Source organism: Thamnophis elegans, chromosome 1, assembly GCF_009769535.1.
Source record: "Thamnophis elegans isolate rThaEle1 chromosome 1, rThaEle1.pri, whole genome shotgun sequence".
NCBI lineage: Eukaryota > Metazoa > Chordata > Lepidosauria > Squamata > Colubridae > Thamnophis > Thamnophis elegans.
Window position 1 is genome coordinate 165,791,642 of NC_045541.1, and position 27,980 is coordinate 165,819,621.

General features: G+C 41.9%; 1 protein-coding gene across 1 annotated transcript; it reads left to right on the forward strand.

Annotated features, from left to right (window-relative positions):
• The first annotated feature begins 9,930 nt into the window (after positions 1–9,930).
• Positions 9,931–26,896, forward strand: TEX45 (testis expressed 45). The gene is made up of 8 exons (XM_032214115.1): positions 9,931–10,465; positions 11,629–11,732; positions 14,128–14,222; positions 17,696–17,808; positions 21,600–21,709; positions 22,893–23,079; positions 26,087–26,184; positions 26,834–26,896. Exons 1-8 carry the CDS (start codon positions 9,931–9,933, stop codon positions 26,894–26,896), a joined length of 1,305 nt encoding a protein of 434 aa, XP_032070006.1.
• Positions 26,897–27,980: the final 1,084 nt, after the last annotated feature.

Consider the following 27,980-nt stretch of genomic DNA (forward strand, 5'->3'; position numbering starts at 1 on the left):
TGAATCAACCTTGAGCCAGTGAGATTCAAACAGCCAAACTGCTGGCAGCGGGCAGTCAGCAGAAGTAGCCTACAGTACTGCATTCTAACCACTGTGCCATCGCACCTCTTAATTTTGTTGTTTGGGTTGGGTTGGGTTGAGTTCGTTTAAGTTTGTTTTGGTCTGGCTCTGTCTTTGTCCCAGGAAATTTTCCAAATACAATCCTTCAAATATGACTTGAAAATTGATTGTAGTCCTCAGCTTTCAAAAGAAATCACACATTCCTGGCCTTTTAAACTCTGCAGAGCTATTTCTGTAGAAACTGCTAGTGAAGAAACATCATGAACCCATAACATACAGAAGGTCCCTGCCTTCTACTGATCATCACTTGTCCCTCTTCCAAGCTCTGCAATTAATGCACACTTTCATTCCTACATTGTCAGGGTGTCAGGTCCACCATTGCTCTGGTGTCCTGCCATTATGCTGCGGGGAGGGGGATGGATGAGCATGCTTGAGATTTTTCAGCTTCTGCTGTTCGCTTGGGAATTAGGGAGGGGGACTGTCTTCGGATGTGGGACGGACATCTTCCCAGTCGGTTTTCACCAGATTCCAAGGCCGCCGTGCCCTGAGTGTGAACTATTATTTTTGCCTAGCACCTCAGAGTTCTCAAAGCATCTTCTCTGCATGCCAGTGAACTGGTCTGGGTGGGGTGGGGGGTTTGCGATTGTGAAACCGAAAGAATTACTCTGTGCTTTGCGTGTGGACTTTACTACATCCAGTTACTCTCAGTAAACCTTTTTATTCAACTCAATGGATTCAATAGTCTTCCTTTCCTGAGGCCCTAACTGGGGCAGGTCCGACACAGGGAATTGCACAGCTGGTGTCCAAATGGAGTCAGAGACACTGACACAAACTTGTAGTTTCATATAAATAAATAAATTTTACAACTATGTATACAGCAAACTAGGCGAAGAGGAGGATCATCAGGTAAACCAACACAGCAGGAACATCATGAGGTAAATTACAGAGGGGAAAAAAGGCGGGAAACAAGGAAACTCCCCCCTACACCCACAGCAACCAATCACAGCTTAGACTGTCTCATGCAGTTCTCTCCAACCAATCAGTTATAATGTCATATTCTGATTCATTGTACAACCCCACTGTCCCCGCTACTAAATTTAAATATCTTAACATACATTTAAATATAAGGATTACAGCATTGCCATATATGTCCATTTATCTGCTCCTTGGCTAATAGAGCTTTTTCCATTTTCTATGCAAGGTGACTCTTCATGGTCAAATAGTTTTTAGGGAGCTAAAGTGGATGTAGTACCGTGTTTCCCCGAAAATAAGACAAGGTCTTATTTTCTTTTGACCCCCCCCAAATAAGTGCTTGGCCTTATTTTTGGGGAGGTCTTATTATTTTTGAGGTGCAAGAGGCAGTGAGTGTGGTCACCTCATGGCTGCTGCTGTGTTGCAATATTTTCGGGGAGGGCTTATTTTAGCACATGCACTCACTCACAAGTCCGATTGGGATTATTATCCGGGGAGGCCTTATTTTCAGGGAAACAGGTTAGCAATACCTTCTCTCAGCTCAAGGGCACAAAATACTGTAGGCAAGTTGGTCAAATCTCCCAAAAACTTTTGTCAGCAAAGAAATAAATGAAGGGGAAAATGAATAGCTAAGGCTCAAGCCACAAGGCCTGGTTATAATTAAGTCTTTTGAATGCTGGAATGAGCTGTGGATATTTAACTGAAGAAGGCCAAGAAGTCCCTTTGTGTGAGTTGAGAGGAGGCTGCCCTGTGATGCAGGAGGAAATTTTGGAATTTCTGATGCTCATTCTAGACCGCTTCTCTAATGGCAACGGCACTGCCAGTCGGGTCTATGACAATTTGCCACAGCCAGCTCACCACGGCCAACTCACCACAGCCAACTTGTCATGGCCATCTCACTGCAGGACAACTTACCACAGCCATCTTGCCATGACAGCTTTCTGCAGGGCAAGAATTACACTAATATCAAAGAAATGGTGGAATAGAATCATTAAAGAAAGGATGCAAAAGGAGGGGCAGAATGAAATGGGAATGGCAAAAAGTTTTTAAAAATATATTTATTTGAAATAATTAAATAGAATTGTTAAATTGCCCCGCAGTGAGTTATCCCATGGCGAGTTGGGCGTGGCGACTCATCCAGCAGCTAGTTGGCCTTGTTGAGTTGGCCATGATGAGTTGGCTGTGGCAAGTTGTCCCATTCCCCTGCCAGTCATCCTCCAGAGAGCTGGTAGCCCTACAGACGTCACCATGAACCCTCTTAAAATGATGCTTATGGAAGGCTGACTCAGAAAATAAGCAACATGGTTTAGAACAGAGGTGGGTTCATACCAGTTCACACCTATTCGGTAGAACCGGTTCGTCAAATCTACCGAACCAGTTAGAAGAGGTTCCACCAGTGGACCCAGAAAGCAGGCCACACCTACAGAAGAGGTTCCAAAATTTTTTGAAACCCACCACTGGTCCTTGGATATGATTATTCTACACTATCATGCTCATATTTATAAAACTCAGAGCCTCTGTGAAAGGTAAGGATGACTACTCCGTTTGTGGTACAATCAGAACATTGCGTGTGTTGGAAGTTGTTTTAATGCAAACCAAAGATGCCTTTTATTTTTTATTTTTTTATTTTTTTTAAAATATAATTTTTATTAAACATTATTACCTTTAAAAAAACGGAAAAAACAATACAGCGACATAAATACAACGACATAAGCAAGACAAATCATACATAACAATATAAAGTAGAACATACAGATACAAATGCCGTTTTAAACATACAACCCCCCCTCCCCCCCCCACGGTGACAGTCATTCACAGCCCGGTTTTTCTTTCTTTCCTCATTATTAGGTCTCTAAGCCACATCTTCTCATTGCAAGATTCAGGGATCTATTACGGTACCTATGTTAACTTTCCCCATTTTAAGTCCCTGCTGTTCTCCTAGTCGCCCACATATACCATAGGTTCCAGCTAAGATAATGTTCTGTTTCTCCTTTGTCCCTCAGCCAACCCGTCATTCTGTCCATTTCTGCACATTCGTAGATCTTTTTAATTAAAGCATCTTCCGGCGGTATAGTGGTGGATTTCCAAAGTTGTGCATAGGTTATTCTTGCGGCCACAATTATATGCAGGCTCAAATGCCATATTGAACTGCTTATGTTATCTGGTTTGATGCTTAGTAACAGGTTCTCAGGTCTCCATTCAATGTTTGCCCCGGTAACCTCTTTTAACCATTTTTTAATCCTTTTCCAATATTTCGTGGCCTCAGTACAGGACCACCAAATATGGTAGAATGTGCCATCCTTTCTTCCACATTTCCAACACAATGGAGATAACCCAGGAAACATCTTAGCTAATCTCGTTGGGGGGAAGTGCCACCTATAAACCATCTTGTATATGTTTTCTTTGAATGCAGTAGAAGTTGTAAGTTTAATGGTCTTACTCCATAGATCCCACCATTTGCCCATTTCAATTTCATAACCTAGGTTTCTCTCCCATACTGTTAGAAGGCTTTTGTCCATCTCTTCATTAGTATCTTGGCAGGTCAAAAATTGGTAGATCTTCGATAACATTTTTTTGTCTCCACCAAACAAGATCTTATCTAGCCCCTGAGGGTTTGGGTAGATCCCGAAACGTGCCTCATCACTTTTAAACCTGTTTCTAACCTGTAAATATTCCCACCATTCCAAATTCCTGCCCTGTTGCTCTAATTCCATCTTTGTTTTCATGTTGCCCTCTTCTGTCATGATATCTTTATATGTTATGTTTCTTGTCCAATTAAATAAACTCGGATGCGTTAAGGCCTCTAATGGTGCCAACCAACACGGAACCCTAAGATAATATTTTTTCCTCATTTTTTCCCAGACCCCCATCAAAATCTTCCGAATATAATGTCCCATGAAGTACCTATGGGGGGTGTCTCTTTCTTGCCAGAGGGAGGCATGCCATCCCTGGGGGAGGTCATGTCCCTCTATAGCCAATAGGCGCCTTCTATTCAACATCACCCAATCTTTCACCCATGTCATGATTGCTGCGTTATAGTATGCTTCCCAGTTGGGTACTCCGAAGCCTCCCAGTTCTCTGCGTTTTTGTAAAGTTTGGGCTTTGATTCGTGCTTTCTTGCCTTGCCATATAAACTGTGTCACTATTGTCTCCAAGGATTTAAAAAAAAAATTGTCCAATTTAGTTGGTGCCATTTGAAACAAAAACAAAAATTTTGGTAATACATATGTCTTGACTGTCGCGATCCTGCCCATCAGAGACAATTGTTTGCTACTCCAATTAGTCATATCTTTGGATACCTGTTGTAGCAATTTCATATAGTTATCTACCTTGATAGAGGAACATCTCTCCGTCAGCCAAATTCCCAAATATTGTACTTTGTGGGCCATGTTGATCCCTAACAGGCTTTGTACTTCCCTTTTCTGGTTCAGAGTCATATTTTTAATTAACAGTTTTGTCTTCTCTTTGTTTATACGTAGCCCCGCTATCCTACCGTACTCCTCTATTTTACATAAAAGTTGTATCCCAGACGCCATAGGGTCCTCCAGGATAAAAACAAGGTCATCAGCGAAAGCCTGGACCTTGAATTCCTGAGCTTTAACTCATAACCCTTTAATTTGTGTATCGCTTCTCACTATTCTAAGAAGGGGTTCTAATGTGAGGATAAACAGTAGGGGGGATAGCGGGCATCCTTGTCTTGTGCCTTTACCAATCACAATGTCACCCGCCTCTTCTCCGTTTACCAATATTGTCGCGGTTTGTCGTACATAAATTGCCCGAATTGCATTTAAAAAACTTTCTCCAAACTTCATGTTTTCTAGTTGTGACAACATAAAATTCCAATTTACCCGATCAAAAGCCTTTTGTGCGTCAAGAAACATAAAGGCCACTTGTTTATCTGGCCGAGCTTCATAATATTTTAAGGCATCCAAAATAATTCTGACATTGTCTTTCAAATGCCTTGACGGCAGGAAGCCGTTCTGATCAGGGTGTATAAATTTGTTAAGGAAAAATTTGAGTCTATCTGCCAATATAGCTGCAAAGATTTTATAATCCACATTCAAAAGTGAAATGGGCCTATAGTTTTTAATTTGGGTACGGTCAGCTCCAACTTTAGGCAAAAGGGTTATATAAGCCTCGGCCCATGATTTCGGTGCAATAGAATCCGTCAAGACAGCATTAAATATTGCTATCATCTCTTGTCCTAAAATTTCCAAAAAAGATTTATAGATTTCAACTGGCAAACCATCCATGCCAGGGGTTTTGTTGTTTCCCATTTTTTTAACTGCCTTTTCTAGTTCCTCTAATGTTATCTTTTGGTTCAGTACCCCTTTTGCTTCATTTGAGATCTTGGGTAGATTTGCATTATCTAAAAATTCCTTAATTTGGACCTCAGAAACTTCTTCCCTACTATATAGTTGCTGAAAAAAGCCTTGGATAATTTCCTGTTTCTCCCCCTTGGTTTCTACTAATTCCCCTTTACTATTCTGCAGTTGAGCTATACGTCTGCTCTCTCTTTCTTTTCGAAGTCTATAAGAGAGCCAGCGACCCGGTTTGTTAGCATGCTCAAAAAAGTTTTGCTTAATCCCCCTAAGTTTTCGAGCGACATCCTCCTGGTCTAAAAGAGAGATCCCATGCTTAATTCTAGCCTTTTCTTCTTTTTTCCTGTCGTCTAGTGGGTTCTGTTGCAAGGCTTTTTCTACCACCTCCAGTTTAGTTACCCATTTTGCCCTCTCTTCTAATTTTTTCCTGTGGGTACCTATTGTATGTTTAATAGCTAGGCCTCTCATATAAGCCTTGGCCGTATCCCAAAGTATTTGTGGGGTTACTCCTTTCCTATTTTCTTCAAAAAAAAAACCTCATTTCCCTTTTAAACATTTGCTGAAATTCTTGTTCTTTCACTATCTCTGTATTCATCATCCACCTTCTCTTCCTCCCCTGCCTTACTCCCTTCCACACCAATAAGAGTGGATTGTGATCGGCCCAGGTGTTGACCTCAATTGCTGCTTCCTTAATCAAGTCCCCAATTTCTGGTGTCAACCAGGCCATGTCGATCCTAGAACAGGATTGGTGTCTATGTGAAAAGAAAGTAAATTGTTGTTTCTGTGGGTGGAGTTCACGCCATACATCCTTTAATTCATATTCCTCCCTCATGTCTTCAAAGGTTTTGGGGAGAACCCAAAAGATGCCTTTTAAAAAACAAGTTTACATCATATTCTTATGCATGCCAGTGCTGTGTGTGAGGTAATTTAAGGTGGTTCTGACAAGTGTCGTCGGCATCTTCATATCCAGTCACATGGGCAGCAAGCCACTCCCATCCGGTCACATGGGCGGCAAGCCACTCCCACAAAGGAGGCCACACCCACAGGCTAGGTTCGAACAATTTTTGAAACCAATTTTTGGTTTAGAAGCTGGTGTATTGGGAGAATACGTGGTCAAATACGAGAGAATCATGCAATTCTCTCTCAATCGTCTATCTTACACTCTTGTTGAGAGGATCAAGTGGAGGTTGGCATATTATATATGGTGCTCTGAGTTCTTAAAAAGAAGGTGGGCTGTAAAGTAGCTGCTTAAGAAGCTACTTCCGAAAGAATTGTCCCAATCCACTGCTCTTTCTGATCTGCTGCCCAAAATTACTACTATAGTCAGTTTAATGACAGAGTTGGCCTTTCTATTACACATTTAATTTAGCCTCCAAGCTAATTTCAGGATATGGCTAGGATTCTCCCAACAGCAGCAATGGTTCTTTCCCTCTGTTCTGAAACTATAAAATCTAGCTTTATTCAGAATTGTTTCCCTGACAGTATACTAAGTCCCTTGGAGTGTGGAAAGCAGAATCAATTATACTTTTTGATATGTACAGTGTTTGAGGTTGTTTTGAAGTACATTTTTAGGAGTCACAACAGGTAAAGAGTATTAAAAACAGGAACAGCACACATGTACTGTCATCAGAGGTTTACATTTTTCTCATTGTAAAAGTTAAACATCAGGGATAAGCGGGTTCATCAGCAATTAATACAGGCAGTCCTCAACGTACGACCACAATTGAAGCCAAAAATTCTGTTGCTAAGTGAAACATTTGTTAAGTGAATTTGCCCCATTTTATGACCTTTCTTGCAACAGTTGTTAAGCGAATCACTGTAGTTGTTAAATTAGTCAAACTTGTTAAGTGAATCTTCCCATCTACTTTCCTTGTCAGAAGGTTGCAAAAGGGGACCACGTAACCCTAGGACACTGCAACTATCATAAATATGACTCAATTGCCAAGTGTCTGAATTTTAATCATATGACCATGGGGATGCTACAATAGTCCTAACTGTGAAAACTGGTCATAGGTCACTTTTTTCAGTACCGTTGTAACTTTGAATGGTTACTAAACAAACTGTTGTAAGTTGAGGACATCTTGTTATTACAAGATGTCTTTCTACTGGGTCCATAAAACGCTGATACTCTGTTACATTTTTTTTAATGGATGTCAACGTTGGAGCCCATTTCTAGCATGTAATCAATTTCTTAAAGTTTTGCACAGCCCTCTATTGCCAATTTATTTTTTAATGTTGAAGATAATTTTAGATAGAATGATATGAAGAACGAGGAGGAGGAGAAATCAAATTAGATAATTGTATGGAGAGAGTAAGGGTTGTATCTTCAGAAATATTCAGACTTGGGGTGTTATAAAATTATATTCTTTCAGGAGAGGTCCCTCTTTCTGTTGAATTCAGTATTTTAATTTTCTACTCCCCCCACCCCCTTATGACTTTGTCCATTTTCAAGAAAGAGTATTTAATTTAATAAAGCATGCTGCACTCAGAATCTTTCTTGATTCTATTACAGGTGATGCATCTTTAGAATTAATTTATTATCTTCTTTATATCACCTCTAGAATAATTCAAGACACCCTCTTATTGTTAACCTTCTGGAGGCTATGAAAGGTAGTTCTTGAGGGTCTTTGGCAAATGAATAGTATCCCTGTGTCCAGGTTTGTGTTCTGATGTAGGTTTTTTACTACTTTGGTGTAAAAAGCACAATGTCAATCATAAACTCAACACCTAGGTTGTGCTCACAGAAATAAATTGTGTAATTCATTACTTTATTGAATAAATTGGCTGACTTTGCAAGAAGAATTAAGTAATAAATCAGTTTTCCTACACTAATGCTCTCTGTTCCAGTTCAGCTCCCAGAATTCTTTAGTTAGAATAGATGTTGTTTGCAGCATTTGGGAAATTCTGAAAATTGTAATCCCAGAAGAAGATAAAAACAAAACTTTTTTAAGCTTTTAAAAAAAATCCTCTAATCCGCAGTTTGGTATTGTAGAGTTTTGCGGCATTTTACAACCTTCTGTGTCACAGTTATTAAGTGAATCACAGCTGTTATTAAGTTAGTAGCATGGTTATTAAGTGAATCTGGCTTTCCCACTGACTTTGTCAGAAGATCGCAAAAGGTGATCATAGACTTCAGAACATTGCAACCGTCATAAAAATGAAATAGTTACCAAGCGTCCAATTTTGATCACGTGACCATGGAGATGCTGCAACAGCCATAAGTATGAAAAATGGTCTCAGGTCGCTTTTTTCAATGCCATTGTAACTTTGAATCATTACTAAATGAATGGTTGTAAGTCAAGAACTTCCTGTACATAGATGTTTCACTAAAGCTGATTCTCAGAAATTGTACAGGGAATAAATAAATAAATAAATAAATAAATAAATAAATAAATAAATAAATAAATAAATAAGCATTTAACAGATGTAAACATCTGGAAGCAACGTGGGGAGAACGTAGCCTGTAATTCACTGAGAAATGACCAGATAACCAATAAAGCATGATTTTGGCAAAAGTCTACTTCCCTTTTCTCTCCCCCCCCCCTTCTTTTCTCTCACACCCACACCTACACACCACCACTACCATGATAGACTTTAGCAGTTTGGCCAGTTATGATGTATGGACTTCAACCCCCAGAATTCTCCAGTCAGCCATGAGAATTCTGGGAGTTGAAGTCCACCCATAAAGTTGCCAAGGTTGAGAAACACTGGTGTAGGCAATGGAATGTCCATCTTGATTGAAATATGGGTTACAGTATTGGTGACAAGCTGCACTGTGACCCCAAACCTAATCTGTAGCAGATGAAATGGAGAGCCGATTGCAATGGTAAAACAGGTTTGTTTCCAAAACAGAACCACAAGGCTTCTAGTTGATTTAGCAAAACAAAAATGAGAGCGGATCCTAGATCTCACAATAAGTCTGGTTACAGGAGAGTGGCAGCTCCCATCAGGCCTCCCTCTAACCCAGCACAGCTTGGGACCTGCATCATTGGCTCCATCTCTTCTCCAGTCCCACACAAGGCTTTTGTTTGTCTGAATCATGAGTTGTCATGTTGTTTGTTTTATTCTTAGGGGCCTGGCAGTCCTGAGAGCCCATCCTGATGGTTCATGGGCTGTCCGAGAGAGCCCTCTAGTGACCATTTGACTCTCCACTCAACAGAGGGGGTAACCTACCATGAGAAAATTCACCAAGTTGGGATGAATTCTCTCTTCCGTGATGCCATAATTCATAAAGCCGTGTTCCATTCTGGAATGTCAGAACTCATCAGAAAACAAAGCCGTATTTGGTTGACTCAAGCAGCATACGAGAAATTGCAAATATTGAATTCGTAGTTCCTTATTCCCCTTTAAACCACACACGCATTTCTGGAAGAAGGCTATTTTTCTGTTACACATCCCCTTTTTGAAGAGAGATGTATAGCTTTTACTTACCTATGCAAAAATCCAGAAGTGATAGGCATTCTAGATCTGTGTCTCCTTGCCAAAAATAGAGCTTCTAGTTTTTTAAGAGTTTTGCCTTTCCTCCTGTGCACTTGGCTAATCTTCTCCCGGTTGCTACCTAACCGCAGGTTGCACAATGGCCTCCACTTCCTTCCCAAAAACCCAACCTCCTCTAGTCTCTGAATCCTTCCTGAGGGCTTCCCATTTCAAGCTGGGCTTTGACCAGAGGCCAGAGGGTAGCACAGTAATCTCCCCTTATCGTATAGACTATCCTCCTAGATGGGGCTCCTACCAGCGACAACCCATTCTGCCTCCAAAATGTGCTGATGTCCTAAACCAAGAAATGGGCGATGCCTGGGACTCTCGCTCACAATCATACCTGTCCTATCCGACCTGGCCTTTGGCGACGAAACCTGCAATTAATCCACTTGTATCCAACTTCAAAATGCATGCAGATCCCCGCCACAGCATCCTCACTTCTATCACCCGAGAAAGCTATTCTTATCCTCCTAGCCTCCCGCATACCACTCCCAACCGTGTAGACAAGTGGGACGACAGTTTTCCCAGTGGGGACAAAGAGAAGGAACCTTTGCCAGAGACCCTTTACCAGCAGTCCTACCCAGCCTACAAAGGGGTGGTACCTCCAGCCAAGGCTCCAAACCAACACCTGGGTGCGTCTGCCAAACCTACAGCACGTTCAAACCTTCCAAACAGTGGTTCACTTAGGCAGTTTGTGTCCATGAAGACATATCCCAATGGTGACGTGTCAGGCCTGCAATTATATTCCTTTTAGAATTTTGGCCTGCCACATGTTCTCTTATTTCATTATGCTGTTTCTTTAGTATAGTTGATGGCAGGGGGGTATAGACAGGAGTGAGATTGTGGAATGTATTGTTTTTCATTCTTTAATAGGAGCCAAGGTCATCCTTTGTCTCCGCACTTTCACACCGGACCGGAAGCAGCTGGGTGTGGATGCCAGCGTGGAAGAAGAAGATTGGACCATGTGATGGATTGTGGGTGTGGGGACAAGATCATGAACTTTTAACTGGGTGGAATTCTGACGTCATTTCTAGTATTGGGATTAACAAAGATGTGCCTAAGATGTCTGTCTTATTAAATTGGAACAAAAAGGATCGTTTTGCCTTGGACTCTGATTTAATTCTGCATGATACTTGGAACGCTGAAAGTTTGTCTAGAACTGCATCTGGACAGTCTTTGAGCACTGCTTTTAATTTTCTAAATACTTAAGAACGTTTCCATAGCTCTGCAATGGGCCTAGACTGAATCTTTTGACCAGGGCTATCAGCCAAGTGCCACTGAATATGTGCAGAGGGCATAAATAGGTAAAATGGGCAGGCAAAGTTCAACCTCTGAGCTATAGCATCTCTCTGGCATGCAGGTGATCTTGGGATCTGCAAATAAAATATTCTTGGCCAAGTTTGGAAAAGCTGCTGCCAAGGAAAATACATAATATTAAGCTAGATGGAGCAGTGATGTGCAAGAACCGTGCTGGAGTTCAGTCTCTGTTAATATTGGCAGAAGCCTCTCTCTTCCAGACAGATTGTGAAGCTATTGCTGGTGGGTTGGTTGTACAGTTGGATGGTTGAATGGCTGGATGGATTTTAGCATATGGTAGGTGACTCAACAACATTTGAAGAAGATTTCAGTTGCTGAATATAATGTATATCTCTCACACACAGACATTCATACATGGATCTGTTGCCTATATCTTTCTGATCTGGCAAAGGGGGAGTGGAATAAAAGCCTGGTTAGATAGCTGTTCTGATTGATCCACCATGATGGATTTTATGATCTTTTTTTCTTTTTCTGGCAGGAGGTAGGTTTACCCTGAGAGGTGATGGCCGTAACTATTTCAACACATTTTACCAATCACAGTTCACAGGTGAATGGGCACCTCCAATCAAGACCTGCAATAAGGTAAGTGTGTCTCAGGTTACCTGGCCTCTGACCTGTATTACCTAGTCACAAATTTAGGCTTAGCTAAGGGAGGGGGTGCACAAAGTATTCATTCCCACATCAGGAGGAGGAGGAAAATGCAGCTAAATTAGACAGAGCTTCTCCGTGAATAATCAAACAGGGAACATACAGCTAACACATGGCAAAGATGGTCTCATTATGTAGCAGAGGGAAGAGGAATTAGCTGTAACAGATCCTGAGAAAAATAGATGAACAAGCTGGCCTGTAGAAAGAGGGTGGGTGTGGGGGACTTCCATTGGATGAGATTGCATTTTTAATAAAAATAATGACATATTTTTTTTACCTGAGCACTGGTAGAAAATCAACAGGAGCTGAAAATGTTCTGGATTAACTGTTGCTAGGCAAAGATGGAGGAAAAAATTTGACGCCCCAACTATGGATAGAATACAACTAGAACTTTACAGAACCACATAGAACCTAGAATTAATTTAAGAAACATAGAGAAATGCCCAGCCCTCAATGACAGATGAGAAATGTTAGATCGGGTAAAGGAGGCACACAAAGGTTTCAGTAACAACAGCTCTTTATTGCAAGTCGAGTAAACATCTGGCTGAAGACGGGTCGGACAGCATCCCCTTTTAAAGGGATCTGTCAGACCACTTGACCAATGGGAATCGCCCTCTGTTCCTGCCAGAACAGAGGATCTAGATGGAAACCTCTATGGGGCGGGGGGATATCTAACAAGAAATGGCTGTAACACTTGGTTATTAGGATAGATTAAAACTTGGAGGGCTTTTTAATTTAGAAATGAGGGGGAGATGATAGAAAGCTAGAAAAACATGCATGGGGTAGACATTGTAGGTAGGGGCATGATTTATCACTATATTGAGTTACTTGGATAGCAAGATAGGTGGCATACAAATTTAATAATAAACAAATAAACAAATAAGAGCATCGGCAGCAAAAATTACTTGATTACACAGCATAAATTAAAGTATGGAATTTATTGTGATCAATCGCTACCACTCTTTTAAGAAGAAACATACATATATTCATAAAAAAACAGGACTATCACTGACTTCTGGTCGTAACAGTTATATTTGACAGTTCAGGAGATGCATTGAAAGGACAAATTTAATGTTTCAGCTTTCCTGGCTTATAGCACAGGGAAAAACCAGGAATTTCTCCCAGGGAAGAATAACTACTTTAGCAGAAGAAGGAGGAGGAGGAGGAGGAGGAGGAGGAGGAGGAAAGTCCCACCACTTCAAAGATATATTTTTTCTGACAGTCAAGCACATCAGTTTAATCCATTCGCTATACTATATAGCTATTATGCTACCGTATATAGGTGCTAACACTATAGATATTCTAAAACCTCCACAGCTGGCATGCTAAATCCAAGATGCTGTTATTCATAGGGAGACCATTTCTACCCACGGAGATATAAGTCAGCTAACATGGCTAATAGCTACTGGCAGATTCACCCCAACATAAGGAAAACCTTGATGAATATCTAGTGAGCCATCTAATTGAGCATGCCTCTTCTGATAGTGATTAACTGAATATTTCTAGGGAAATGTGGAAGCAGTAATCCAGCGTTAATCAGAGTGATGAAAGAAATGTCCTTCTGGGTTCAGCTCCAAGTGGGGAAGAAGACACTGGAGACATGGAGGCTGCTTGGAAAGATGGTTTATTGTTGGACAGGATCACATGGCTTGAGCCCTGAACAGAAAAGTTGATCACATGCTTCAATGTTGGTGGAGAAGAAGAGAAGGGCTGAGGAAGGGGCTTGCTAGGCTTTTTATAACCTGTTCAGTCCCACCTCTCTGTTTCCTGTTCCTGTGTAAGAAATGTATTCTGATTGGTTGTCAGACTCCCATGGTGCCATGCAGGGGGCTACTCTCTAGACTGTGTTTTGAATCCAGATATGGATGAGTTCTCAGATGCCATGTGGTCAGTTGAGTAAAGGGCCAATATTATCATGCCTTTACTCCCATCCCCCCTGGGGCTGCAGTGGAGAAGTCTTTATTATGTAAAAGGGACTAGCCTGGCCTTCTCAATGGCCCATTAACAGTGGGGATGGGCAGGAAGCTACAGGCAGCTATTCTGTCTTTTAAAACATGTTTCTTTCTTTTCATATCCAGATAAATATTCTGCCTTTTCAATATTTCCTAGGATATTTCATTTTTCTGGGAGAGGGCTGGATGATAACTTCCCACAAGAGGTAGACTGTTTCTAAGATGAGAAATGCCACTGATGCCACAGCCATCGGTGGATTCATTCCACACAATTGTGCCTAACATTTTAAAGGAACCTTCTGCTAATGGTACCACAATAGAAGATGGAAAGACATTACTTGCAGAATTGGGTCACTTCACACATTTTCCAATTTCAGAATGTGGTATCTGTAGTTTTTGGTGACCCTCGATACGCCCAGGCAGTGAGTGAGCAGAAACATGCATATACTGTCCAGGAACCTGAAGGTCAACGGTAAGCAATGAAACACTTACCTCAGACAGAAAGGGATGACTGCAATGGAGAAGGTTATGGTCTCTTGTGTGTCATGCTAATATACTGTATCTCAAACGTCCTAGAGTTACAATCTCATTTCTACATTAAGCAATCTTCTAAGGAATGTACCTGGATGGAATGCACCTGAGGGTAGAACAAGAAGCAATGGGTAGAAACTAATCAAGGAGAGAAGCAACTTAGAACTGAGGAGAAATTTCCTGACAGTTAGAACAATTAATCAGTGAAACAACTTGCCTCCAGAAGTTGTAAATTGGTTGGTTGGTTGGTTGGTTGGTTGGTTGGTTGGTTTATTCGACTTGTATGCCGCCCTATTCCCGGAGGGACTCAGGGCGGCTGACAAACCAGAAGGGAAGGGTCACAATACAAAAAGTAAAAAGACAAAAACAAACAACAATACAGAACAATTTAAAAAGTCACAACACGCACAACAATTCGAGTAGGGGTGGAACTCAGGAGCCCCAGGCCTGCTGGAACAACCAGATCTTAATGGCTTTTCGGACAGCCTGAAGGGTGGTGAGGGTCCGAATCTCCACGGGGAGATCGTTCCAGAGGGCTGGAGCAGCCACAGAGAAGGCCCTCCTCCGGGTGGTCGACAACCGGCATTGGCCTGCAGATGGAATTCGGAGGAGGCCTAATCTGTGGGATCTGATGGGTCTATGGGAGGTAATTGGCAGAAGGCGGTCTCTCAAGTACCCAGGTCCAATACTGGGTACTTGAGAGACCGCCTTCAATGCTCCAACATTGGAAGTTTTTAAGAAGAGATGGACAACCATTAGTCTGAAGTGGTGTAGGGGTTCCTGCCTAAGCAGGGGGTTGGATTAGAAGACCCCCAAGGTCCCTTCCAACTCTGTTATTCTATCTCCATTGGTTATTCTCATGTTTTTGTTTCAATTGCTTAAAATGTTTACAGGTAGTCCTTGACTTATGACTACAATTGAGCCCAAAATTTGCTAAGTGAGACAGATGTTAAATGAGTTTGGTCCCATGTCTGACTTTTTTGGCCACATTTGTTAAATGAATCACTGCAGTTGTTAGGTTAGTAACACAGTTGTGAAGTGAATCTGCCTTCCCCATTATCTTTGCTCATCAGATGGTCACAAAAGTTGATCACATGACCCTGGGACACTGCAACTGTCATAAATATGGCGCAGTTGCCATGCACCTGAAGTTTAATCAGGTGACCATGGGGATGCTGCAATGGTCATAAGTCTGAAAAATGGCCATGTCACTTTTTTCAGTTCGTTATACCTTTGAACAGTCACTAAACAAACTGCTGTAAGTCAAGAATTATCTGTATAGTTTATCTTTCTGATACTAGATTTCCAAGATGCCATGCAACAAGGTTTAGCAGTGTGACCCTCAAGGATATTATGACCCTTTCAATGCTGCTACCTGTCCTCTCTGATTTTAAAAAAGTTCATTTGAAAAATTAGAAAGTAAAATTATTTTTGACTCAAGCTTGACTACTGAGTTGACTACTGAGCTTGACTCAAGCTTGACTACTACTAAGGAGCCGAGGTGGCGCAGTGGGTAGAGTGCAGTACTGCAGGCCACTTCAGCTGACTGCTAGATCAGCAGTTCAGCGGTTCAAATCTCACCGGCTCAGGGTTGACTCAGCCTTCCATCCTTCCGAGGTGGGTAAAATGAGGACCCGGATTGTTATTGGGAGCAATATGCTGACTCTGTAAACCGCTTAGAGAGGGCTGAAAGCCCTATGAAGCGGTATATAAAAATCTGCTATTGCTATTGCTATATTGCTATTGCTACTGGAGATTTATATGGATGTAATGAATCAGTTTTCTTAAACAATATGGAAATGATTGCCTTTTTTTGGTGTGTTTGGGTGGGGTGTGTATATATCTACCCTAAAGTCTAAAATCTATCCGTTTTAGCCTATAGCCGTGATGGCGAACCTATAGCACATGTGCCCCAAGTGGCACACAGAACCATGTCACCTGGCACATGCGGCGTCAGCTGTTCCTCTTCCAGGTTTCTGGTGCGCATATGCGCACAATGATCCCCTGGGTTTTTTTTAGTGCAGTAGTGCCAGAAACTGGAAGAGCTGGTGTGCCGGCCAGCTGATCATTTCATGCACATGTGTGCCAAAAAGACTAGCTGGGCAGTGTGCATGTGCGCGCTGGAAAGCAGAAGTTCATTTTCGGGGGCACGCATGCACCCTGGGCAGCTCTTCTTCCGGGTTTCAGCCCAGATTAGCAAGGTTTGCCATCACTGGTTTATAGTCTTTGGCTTCCCAGATATTTACTGTAGTCCGGTTACTGTAGTTTCCTAGCTTAGCCAAGGTCAGCTAAATAGTGCCACCTAGTGGTAATTAAATCATCATTATCACAACATCATCATTATCATCATTGTCTCTGTTTTTATAGAGCTTAGCATCTCCTGAGATTTGGCCTTTTAAAATTTATACAATTAAAAGACTTTGTTGTAGTTGTTGACTAAGATTATACCCGCTTTCCCCAACCCTCAAATGCATTGGGACTGCATTATATAAAATTCCCTGCCAGCAAAGTTAACTGGAACTGTTGCTCTTAATTTGTTAAAGCCTGTTTTATATTGAAACAAGGTTAAGAATTTAACAAAGTCTGGTTTCTAATTAGTTCCTTTTGGAAAATAATGTATAGTATATATTTGGAGAATGCTATTGAAGTTATAGTTGAACTAATGTGTTCTGTATGTGTATACTTTGTCATTGTGTCATTATGCTAGATGGAGGAGGAACAGTTTTGTGTAGAGATATTCATCCCTTATTCTAGTATTTCTCAACCATGGCAACTTTAAGATGCGGGGACTTTAGATCCCAGAATTCCTCAGCCAACAGTAACATCTTAAAGTTGCCAAGATGGAGAAACATTGCCGTATTCAATGTTTAATAGCAGTTTGTGATATTCCAGTTTTGTAAAGGTAAAAGGTAAAGGTTCCCCTTGCACATATGTGCTAGTCGTTCCCAACTCTAGGGGGCAGTGCTCATCTCCATTTCAAAGCCGAAGAGCCAGTGCTGTCCAAAGACATGGTCAGGTGGCCGGCATGATTAAATGCCGAAGGCGCTTGGAACACTGTTACCTTCCCACCAAAAGAGGTTCCTATTTTTCTACTTGCATTTTTTACATGTTTTCGAACTGCTAAGTTGGCAGAAGCTGGGACAAGTAATGAGAGCTCACTTCGTTACGCGGCGCTAGGGATTTGAACTGCCGAATTGCTGACCTTTCTGATCGACATGCTCAGCACCTTAACCACTGAGCCACTGTGTCCCTTTGTATAAACTTTGTCTATCGTGATTTGATGACTGCACTGTTTTTTATTATTTCAATTTTTGTGAACCTTCTTGAATTGTCTTTGATTTGCAGCCTTAGAAATCTAATAAGGTATTAAGTTCATTATTTTTAATCACTAGTAATTCAAGTTTTCTCCAACAGCTATGACCCACAAGTTGCCTCAGCGATGGTGCACCGTTCAAACATTCAGCCTGGAGATGGGCAGCACAGATTTTCTACTATCATGTCTGAATCATACTTATGGAACCAACCTGGTATGGTCAGAGGGAGGGAACCAAGGTTACAACAACTCAGGCAGTGTCTCCAATTCTGTTAAATATGCAATTTGGTTAATCCTCAACAATGTATATATTAAAGGTCTAAATTCAGCAGAATCCTTGTAATAGGATAAGTGAAATATAGGTATTCCTCAACTTATGGCCATAACTGATCCCAAAATTTCCATCGCTAAGCAACAGACAGTTGTTAAGTGAGCAGCCTTTCTTGCCACAATTGTTAAATGTATCGCTGTAGTTTTTTAAAGTTAGTAACAGTTGTTAAGTGAATCTGCTTGATTTTCTTGTCAGAAGGTTGCGAGTGGTGATCATGTGACCACAGGACAGTGCAACTGTCATAAATACAAGTCATTTGCCAAGCGCCCAAATTTTAATGATGCGACCCTAGAGATGTGGCAATGGTCGTAAATGTGAAAATGATCATAAGACACTTTTTTCAATGCTGTTATAACTTTGAATAAGCACTAAATGAGCTGTTGTAAGTTGAGAACTACCTGTAATACTGAATAGCACAATGTTCCATTACACACACAGAGAGAGACAAAGTATGTGTCTGTATCCTGTTTCTCTGAAAATAAGACCTCCCCTGGATAATAAGACCAATCAGGGTTTTGAGCGCATGCGCTAAAATAAGCCCTCCCCAAAAATATTACAACACAACAGCAGCCATGAGGTGACCACACTCGCCACCTCCTGCACCCCCAAAATAATAAGACCTCCCTGAAAATAAGAAAATAAGGTCAAAATAAAATAAGACCCTATCTTACTTTTGGGGAAATACGGTCTGTGCATACATGTGGGTGGGAGGATGGATGACATAGATAGATCTTGAATGCAAAGCATGGTCTTTGCCCAGCTGTTCATGAATGCTAGAAGAACAATTGTGACATTTGAAAGAAAAGGAACATTAGGTGTAACTGAAATCATACATAAGACATTCTCTGCATCTGGATGAAGCTCATGAAAGCTTATGCCTTTTAGTAAACCTTGTACAAGTAGTCCTTGACTTATGATCACAACTGGGACCAGAAGGTCCATTACTAAGTGAGGCAGTTGTTGTGAATGATATCCCAATTTTATTACCTTTTTCTTGCCAATCATGCAGTTGTTACATGAATCCAGCTCCCCCCACTGACCTTTCTTATCGGAAACCATCTGGGAAGGTCACAAATAATGATAATGTGTCCCTGGGAGACTGCAACCATCATAACGTCAAACTGGTTGCCAAGTGCCTGAATTTGATCACGTGAAGACACTGAGATGGTTGTAAGTGCGATGATCAGTCCTAACTTTTTTCAGCACCATTGAAATTTTGAATGCTTGCTAAATGAGCCAAGAACCACCTGTAAGTTTTAAAAAAAAGAGTGCTATTAGATTATTATAGATTTCTCAAGATACACATAAGCATAGAAATATCTTACTTCTGCTTAAAGGGCATCTTGAAAAGAAGGAAGAACAAGACAGGAAGTTCCTTTTTCTTCACAGAGACCCATTTCACTAAGATGAGATCATTTCACTAAGATGCCATGGGAACTTTACCAAAATCTCTCTGTCATCACTTGTGCCAGTTGTCAAAACAGATTCATAAGGGCAAAGAGTTGATTCCATAAAGGAGAATATTTGTAGCTCAGGGTTGAAATGGGGACTCCTTGGTGCTCTCTAAGCTTGCTAGTTTTCTTGCAGATGTTTCATTACCCTAACTAGGTAACATCATCAGTGCTGGTAAGTAGCACTGTTGATTTTATCTAGTTTAGATAATGAAACATTTACAGTGAGTCCTTGATATTAATCATTAATTGGTTCTGGGAGGCACAATGAATACCAAAAATCACGAGTACCAAACAATTGGAATAATACAATGAGTTACAAGGCAGCCAACACAGATAGGTTTTGGCTTGTGTGTTGAGTACCAAACACTGAGTCCTGGGACAAAATTGTTGTGTCAAAATGCATTGAGTGCCAAATCAGATAAGTATCAAAGCAGTCGAGTATCAAGCAGCGGTAGGATTCACTTACCTTCCCTACCAGTTTGCAAATGTGAGCACACACGCTGTGTCTGCACATGCACACCATCTTCTGCGCATACATCAGGGTGGGTGGGCGGGCAAAGCCTCCTGCAGCCGCCGCTAGCGGTTCACCTGAACCAGAGAGAATCAGCTGAATACCACCTCTGGTACCAAGGTACCACTATACAAGAAAACAATCAAGCTCAGAGAGCACCGAGGGTCCCTCAATTAATTCCATTTTCTTTTCTTTTTTATTAACAAACATGTAAAATACACACACACAAAACCTAATTGATTCCATTTTCAACGGCACATTTTTTTCAATGTGCAAAAGATCGCCTTAAGGGCAAAAGAGAAGAATCCACTCTCTCCGTGCTCAGAGGTATTATTCTTAATTCAAAACTACTAGAGGAGAATTGTGAACGTCTAATCCATATTTTGAATCCACCCTTGGAGGCTTCTTCCTCCTCCTCCTCCTCCTCTTCCTCTTTGAGCCGAGGTGGCGCAGTGGTTAGGGTGCAGGACTGCAGGCCACTTCAGCTGACTGTTATCTGCAGTTCAGCGGTTCTAATCTCACCGGCTCAAGGTTGACTCAGCCTTCCATCCTTCCGAGGTGGGTGAAATGAGGACCCAGATTGTGGGGGCGATATGCTGACTCTGTAAACCGCTTAGAGAGGGCTGAAAGCCCTATGAAGCGGTATATAAGTTTAACTGCTATTGCTATTCCCTTGAGCTGTGAAAGGCCTTGACAAATCTCACTCCTTGTACCTGAATGATTGTACCTGGAGCCAAGTGCTCAGAGGAGGGAGTTTCTGTATGAAGAAAGGAGCCGTCCCCTAAAAGACATACGTTTTCTTTCTGCTCCACTGCTCATTATTTCCATGGCTCCTTGTGCATTAGAAATAGACTGCTGGAGCCATGCTTCCCCTGGTCAATCTCCCCATCTCCCTCCTTGGTTTGTGATATTACTTTGGGTTTGTTTTTTTTTTTTTTATCTGGGTACCCAGAGGAAAAAGGCAAGAGATAGTTGTGGAAGAAATACAGATAGTCTTCAGCTTACGACTACAATTTTACCAGAATTCCCATTGCTCAGTAATATGGTTAAATGAGTAGCACCCAATTTTGCAACCTTTTTTTTTGCCGCATGTGTTGAACAAATCACTGGAATTGTTAAGTGAATCATGCAGTCGTTAAATGAATCCGGCTTCCCGCATTGATTTTGCTTGTCAGAAGCCAGCTGGGAAGATTGCAAATGGCGATCACTTGACCCCCCCAAAAGGCAAAACCCAATCACATGCTGCAACCGTGGGTCATACATGTGGCAAGTGTCTGAAATTTGATTGTGTGACTGTGAGGATGCTGCTTAATAACTGTCTTCCTTAGCAAGGGAAATTTGGGGCTCTATTGTGATCACGCATTGAGTATTACATTTTTCATCGACATAAAAGTGTGGGCATGAATGGGGTCAGGGGAGTCTGCAGAAGAGTCAAAACATCAGGAAGGTGGCCACAATGTGTGATCATAATCCTGCAGGTAAAGTAGGTTGACTTCTTGACTCCCCGTCTCTATGTACACACCTGTGTGAGTTATGAAATAAGTGCATCTGAAAGATGGGTGTGGAAGAGGTGAGATGGGGATCAACAGAATTTGGATCCTGGCCTGCTCACCATTTACATTTTTTACTCCTTGGGCACTAAAAATCCCAGGACTGAACCACAGTTTTGATTAAATCTCCATCTATTCTCTGTCTTTGTGGTTTTCCAGGCCCTCCATCCAATTCTAACTCCAAAAAGAATGAGTCGTTTGTTCTCCTAGGAGATCACGAGAAGAGAAAATGCACCGGTATAACCAACAACCAATTTTACTACAAAGAGGTAATACCCAGCTCTTCTTCTCATTGCTAAGAACTTAACCTAGAGTCTAACTGAATCCAGCTGTGGACTTCAACTCCCAGAATCCCTCAGCGAGCCATGATGATGTATGTGGACTCAGGGGTGGGTTCCGGCAGTCACTACTCTCTGGTTTGCTCGTGGCCGCATCATGCACGTGTGCATGCTTGATGCGAGCTGTGCAGGCATGCACACTTCAATAAAAATGCTTCGTTGCATGCACAGAAGCAAAATCAAGATGGTGCCACCTATGGCATCATCTGGAGAAGCAGTTTGGGGGCATGGCAGGCCTGGGTCGCTGCCGGTTCCAGAGACACAGGCCACCAAACCACTACTGGTTCAGCCAAACCGGTAGGAACCCACCACTATGTGGACTTCAACTCCCAGAATTCCCCAGCCAGCCATGCTGTCTGAGGAACTCTAGGAATTGAAGTTCACACAGAAGAACCAGGGAAGACATGATAGCAGTCTTCCAATATTTGAGGGGCTGCCACAGAGAAGAGGGGGTCAAGCTATTTTCCAAACCACCTGAAGGCCAGACAAGGAATAATGGATGGAGACTGACCAAGGAGATATTCAATCTAGAAACAAGGAGGAACTTTCTGACAGCGAGAACAATCAACCAATGGAACAGTTGTGGGAGCTTCATCGAGACTTTCAAGAAGAGATTGGACTGCCATTTGTGAGAAATGGTGTAGGGTCTCCTGCTTGAGAGGGGTGGGTGGATTGGACTGGATAAGATAAGGATAAGGATTGGATAAGGTCCTTCCAACTCTGTTAATCTGTCTGTCCTACATTTTCAAATTGCCAAGGTTGAAAAACACTGCTCTAGCTATTTCCTATTTTTATTTTATAATTTTATATTTTTATTTTTTATATTATGATTTTATATTTCTAGGCTATTTCCTATCCTCAGTTTCTGTCAAGGAAAAGAGAGGTATAAATTAAGAGCCTAAAGAAAGTCATCTGGGTTGAACTTAAAAGCTATCTAAACAGTAAATCATGTAGCAATGACATTCACATTTTTACTATGACATCTACAATGTTAAGAAAATGAAGAAAAGAAAACGGTTTTCTCAATGTGCTTTTAAATTCAGGATTATTGAATGAAGCTGAATGGGGAGAGATTTAGGACACATAAAACTATTCATGTCTTCTCTCTACTCAGCCAAGTGCTAAGGACTTTGTGACACAGCCACAGAAGTGGCCACAAAAAAAGCTGCGCTTGGGAGATAAACGGTTGCCCTTCTTTCAAAGTATTCATCATTCTGACTATCAGCCACCTCCTGAAAAACACAAACTGGATTCCAGAGACAAAACTTCAACTGATAGCCACGTTTTCTTCAACTATGAAGGTACAATCCTATTTATTTCAGGTGGGATCATGAGCTAAGTCTTACAGGGTTCTCATTCATACACCGGTAGTCCTTGACTTACAACCTGAAGCTGACCTGACCGAAGCCATATTGGAGCTTCAGTGCTATCATACTGGAGTTGAGGGATAGGGAGGAGGGATTAGAGATAGAGAGGTTTGTGTAGCTCAGAGGTGTCAAATTGGCCCCCAGGCCTTGAGTTTGACATCCCCGGTGTAGCTAAAACAAAATACTTTCTCTTGAGAACCAAGGACATTCCCACACCTGGACCGTGGAAGGAGGAGTGAGGTCACCGGATGACCAGACAGTGTCTTGATTGGGCCATGTGACAGATTATTTGGGGTTGTGGGGAAAACTTTCTCTTTTAACTACTGTAGGTGAAAACTGCAGGAGCCTTTAGAGTCGGTTTTCACCAGATATGTCCCAATTTGATATTTCCAATAAAGCTATTCCTTGAGGAATCTACCTGCCTCGGAGTTTTGCTTGCTATGGGTCTATTACTTGGGAAACCTGACATTAAACCGACTAAAGGTTCCTGCGGTTTTCACCTAGTTCAGAGGTCTTCAAACTTGGCAACTTTAAGACTTGTGGATTTCAACTCCCAGAATTCTCCAGCTGGCTGGAGAATTCTGGGAGTTGAAGTCCACAAGTCTTAAAGTTGCCAAGTTTGAAGACCTCTAACCTAGTTAGAAGAGAAGGTTTCATTCGTGGCAGAAGTTACAACAGCAAAAAAAGATGACACAATCGTTTTCCGCAATTACGACCACTGCAGCATTCCCCTGGCCATGGGATCAAAATTCCGATGGTTGATAACTGGTTCATATTTATGATGGTTGCAGTTTCCCGGGGTCATGTGATCACTTTTTGCAAACTTCTGACAAGCAAAAACAATGGGGAAGCCAGATACACTTAGCAATTGTGTTGCCAACTTAACAACTGCAGTGATTCACTTAACAATTGTGGCAAGAAAGTTCATAAAATGGAACAAAACAACTGCCTTGCTTAGCAACACAAATTTGGGGCTCAGTTGTAGTTGTAAGTGGAGGACTACCTATGGAAACAGTACATATAAATCACCAGCAAAGAAATTGGTTGCAAGACTTCCTTTTGAAAACATGACATCATGGCACCACTTTTAGTTCTACAGTTATGAAATGATGAAATTGCAAAGTTGTCTTCCAGTACTTGACGGGCTGCCATAGAGAAGAGGAAACTGACATGCATGCGAGTGCCCACTCAATCTCCAAACCCACCTGTGCATGTGCATGCAACACCCCCTCCCCTGCGCATGCACGCACGACTCCTCCCCAGGCTCCGGATGCTTTCCTGAAGCCTGAGGAAGGCAAAAATGGCCTTCCCTGGAGACCCTCCAGAAGCCGGAAATGGATCATTTCTGAACTTCCGATTGGCCCGTTGGGGATGTTTTTCAACCTCCCCAGCCTCTGGAGGCTTTCCTGAAGCCCAGGGGGGGGGGAAGTGAAAACGACCTCCCCTGCCCCTCTGGAAGGGTGAAAAATCAGCTGGTTGGCGCGTGCATGTGCACCGGAGCTGATGTCTGGCGTGCCACAAAATATGGCTCTGTGTGCCACATGTGGCACATGTGCCATAGATTCACTATCACTGGTATAAGGTCTCCTGCCTTGAACAGTGGCTTGGACTAGAAGACCCCTAAGGTCCCTTCCAGCCTTATGATTCTATGTTCTAAAGTATCTCCTGTATCATCATATCCACTTTCACCAGCACTCTGCCCTCCAACATCAGGAGCCCTGCCAAAAGAATGTTCATTAGATAGGATGAAACTATAATCTTTATTCTCATCTCTGACAAAAGATGCCATTGGAGATATTACATTGAAATAAACAGATAATAGCAATAGCACTTAAGATTTATATACTACTTCACAGTGTTTTTACAGCCCTCTCTAAGCAGTTTATAGAGACAGCATATTGCCCCGAACAAACTGTATCCTCATTTTACCAAGTAAGAGTCAACCTTGAGCTGGTGAGACTCAAACTGCCAAACTGCAGGCAGCTGATGATCAGCAGAAGAAGCCTGCAGTATTACATTCTAACCATTGCACCACCATGGCTCATAATCCTATGAGGAACAAATGTTCTTGGGGGAGGGGAGGAAAAAATCAGCAGGAAAATATATGCCTCTAATATTTCCATATGAAAAAGATAAAGGTGATGTTTATCACGAAATCAGGATAATGACTAGGTATCCTTTTGTATACCGGTAGTTGTGGTTTGGAATTATTGCAGGAGAAGAATTCACGAGAGTCCCCCAATTAGAAAAATAACCAGCAAGTATGCTTACATAATGCATTAAATCAGGTCACAGTTACAAACCTAGTGACTGCATTCATTCAACAGATTAAGTTCAGCTATTTTTAACCTGCATTTTCTGTGGCTTCATGTGTTCCTTAGTTGCTTGGTTAATGAACTGTAAGTCAGTTTGTGTGTGCGAACATGACAGTTTGTTCTGAGAGGAGATAATTTCCATCCCTTTTTTGTTCCACTCTAGATATATTTTGGCGTAACTCTTATGTAATCTTTGTGACTTTTAATAGGAGGGAAAGCAATGTTTGATTCTTAAATATTTTGTTTTCTAAGAGACTAGACAATCACTTCTCTGGAATGATATAGGGATGTGATGGCGAACTATGGCACGCCTACCAGAAATGGCACACAGAACCATCTCTCTGGGAACCTGAGCCATCTCCCATTGCTCTTCTGGGTTCTGGCGCACTGCCCAGCTGGTCTTCATGCACGTGGGAGCGTTGGAAACTGGAAGAACGGTTGCCCGGTGCGCATGCACACGTTGGGAAGATGATCTTCCGGTCTCTGGGCATGCTCCTGTTTTGGCACTCGGTACTGAAAAGGTTCACCAACACTGATATAGGGTCTCCTGCTTGAACAGGGGGTTGGACTAGAAGACCTCCAAGGCCCCTTCCATCTGTTACTCTGTTGTTCTGTTTTTCATTCAGGGCCTGGAGTGCCCACCTTCAACACCACTACAACTCAAGATATGCTTGTTCCTCACCAAGGGAGGAAGTATCAGCTGACAGAAGAAGATCTGCAAAAGGTTAGGAAAGTTCTTATTGTTTTGAATACCCTACGGAAGCATGTGATATCTCTCCCACACACTTTGGCATTGTCAGCTGGGCCATGCCAGATGAAAAAAACACCGTTTCTTGTTGATGACGTACTTCCTCTAAGTGAAAAAAGATAAAAGTCTACTTCAAATCACACATTCTATCTGATGATTCCACATACACATCAGTGTAGTCTTTCTGGCAATAATACAGAAGGTTTTTTTTTAAAACAAAAAAACCTTCCTAGTCTATTCTACTGTTCTGAATTCTTATAAGGCCTCTATCCAAATACTAACCTTGTTGGATGCTTCCTAGCTTTTTAAGACCAACCAGAGTTGACTAACTACTCTAGTTATGTGATAGCAACTGATCCCATCTACATAAGGGACCTCCAAACTTGGTAAATTTAAGATTTGTGGAACTCCTCAGCTAGCCATCGAAGAATTCTGGGAGCTGAAGTCCACAAGTCTTAAAAGTTCCTGAGTTTGCAGATCCCTCTTCTACAGGATAATAGATCTCCTGGAGATCATCTTTTGTAGCATCCTTTCCCCCTCTCCATCTTTTCAACTTGTATCTCAGTCTCCAAATTCAAAACCAGCCAGCTCTTCTTTCTCCACCTCCTTTCCCTTCTCTTGCTAGCTCTTATTGGATATTTCAGACAGCGTGATCAGGAGCTCACTTTTAAGCAAGAATTCCCATTGAAAGAAATATTAATTGGATATTAACCTAGGCCCAAACTACCCAAAGAACGATCTCCTTTCCTATTAACCAACTTGGAGGGAGGGTGTTTTAATTTTCCTCTCCTCTGTCATCTATTAGACCAGTGATGGCAAACCTTTTTGGCACCAAGTGCTGAAAAGGAAGCACATATGCTCGTAAGGGCTGCAACCTGGAAGAGGAGCTGCCCAGGGGACATGTCAACATTAGAAAATAAACTTTTGGTTTCTGGCACACACATGCATGCTGGCAAGTTAGCCTTCCGGTTACTAGCACGTATAACACACGATGATCAGCTGGCCAGCGTGCATTCTCACGCCGGAAAATGGAAGACGAGTTCTTCGTTTCTGGCACCGCCACATGCACGAAGGCCAGCTGATCATCGCACACGCATGCATGCTAAAAACCCAGAAGAGGAACAGGCGACGCCGTGTGTGCCAGTTGACATGGCTCCGTGTGCCACTTTGGGCACACATGCCATAGGTTTGCCATCACGGTATTAGACCCTCTACTTGGATGTCTTCTCAGTTCAAGTGGATGCTTCCCTTGCTAGCTTTCTAATGTTATTGTTTTTTTAAAAAAAAAAACATTTAGAACAGTTTTATGGCTACCCACTCACTCCTATTGACTCTGGGTGGCTTACAAATTTTTTTGACTCAGTTATGCATTCATATTCCAGCCCATGGACACCAACTGCTATGAAGTCAAGATTGGGAGGGTTTGGGGGACTGAGCTGTAAAGCGCTATGATCTGATCTTGGGGAGCTTAGGAGGAATGCCTTCTCTGGAACTGCGTCTGCCTCTGAAATCCACATGGCACAAACCCTGTTGGGCATTCAAAAAGCTATGAAAACTGTGTTTTTCAGCAGCCCTGGGGTAGGCTGTGGTGAGTCATCTTCTTAATAGTTTATTTTGATAGTTTAATCCTATTGTGTTGAATATCCTCCCCAGTAAGTGGTAAAGTTAACTTTACTTCTTTTGCTGTTGTTTTAATCCCAGTATGTAAACTGCCTAGAGCCACCTTGGTGATTGAGGCAGAATATAAGTGAATAAATAAATATATTTGCACC

What these genes read in the sequence shown, in the direction of transcription:
- TEX45 (XM_032214115.1), top strand. Translation starts at nt 9,931, where the DNA reads ATGGCCTCCACTTCCTTCCCAAAAACCCAACCTCCTCTAGTCTCTGAA. An exon ending in ACCAATTTTACTACAAAGAG is followed by an intron (nt 21,710 to 22,892) that starts GTAATACCCAGC and finishes CTCTCTACTCAG; the next exon opens with CCAAGTGCTAAGGACTTTGT. An exon ending in CGTTTTCTTCAACTATGAAG is followed by an intron (nt 23,080 to 26,086) that starts GTACAATCCTAT and finishes TTTTTCATTCAG; the next exon opens with GGCCTGGAGTGCCCACCTTC.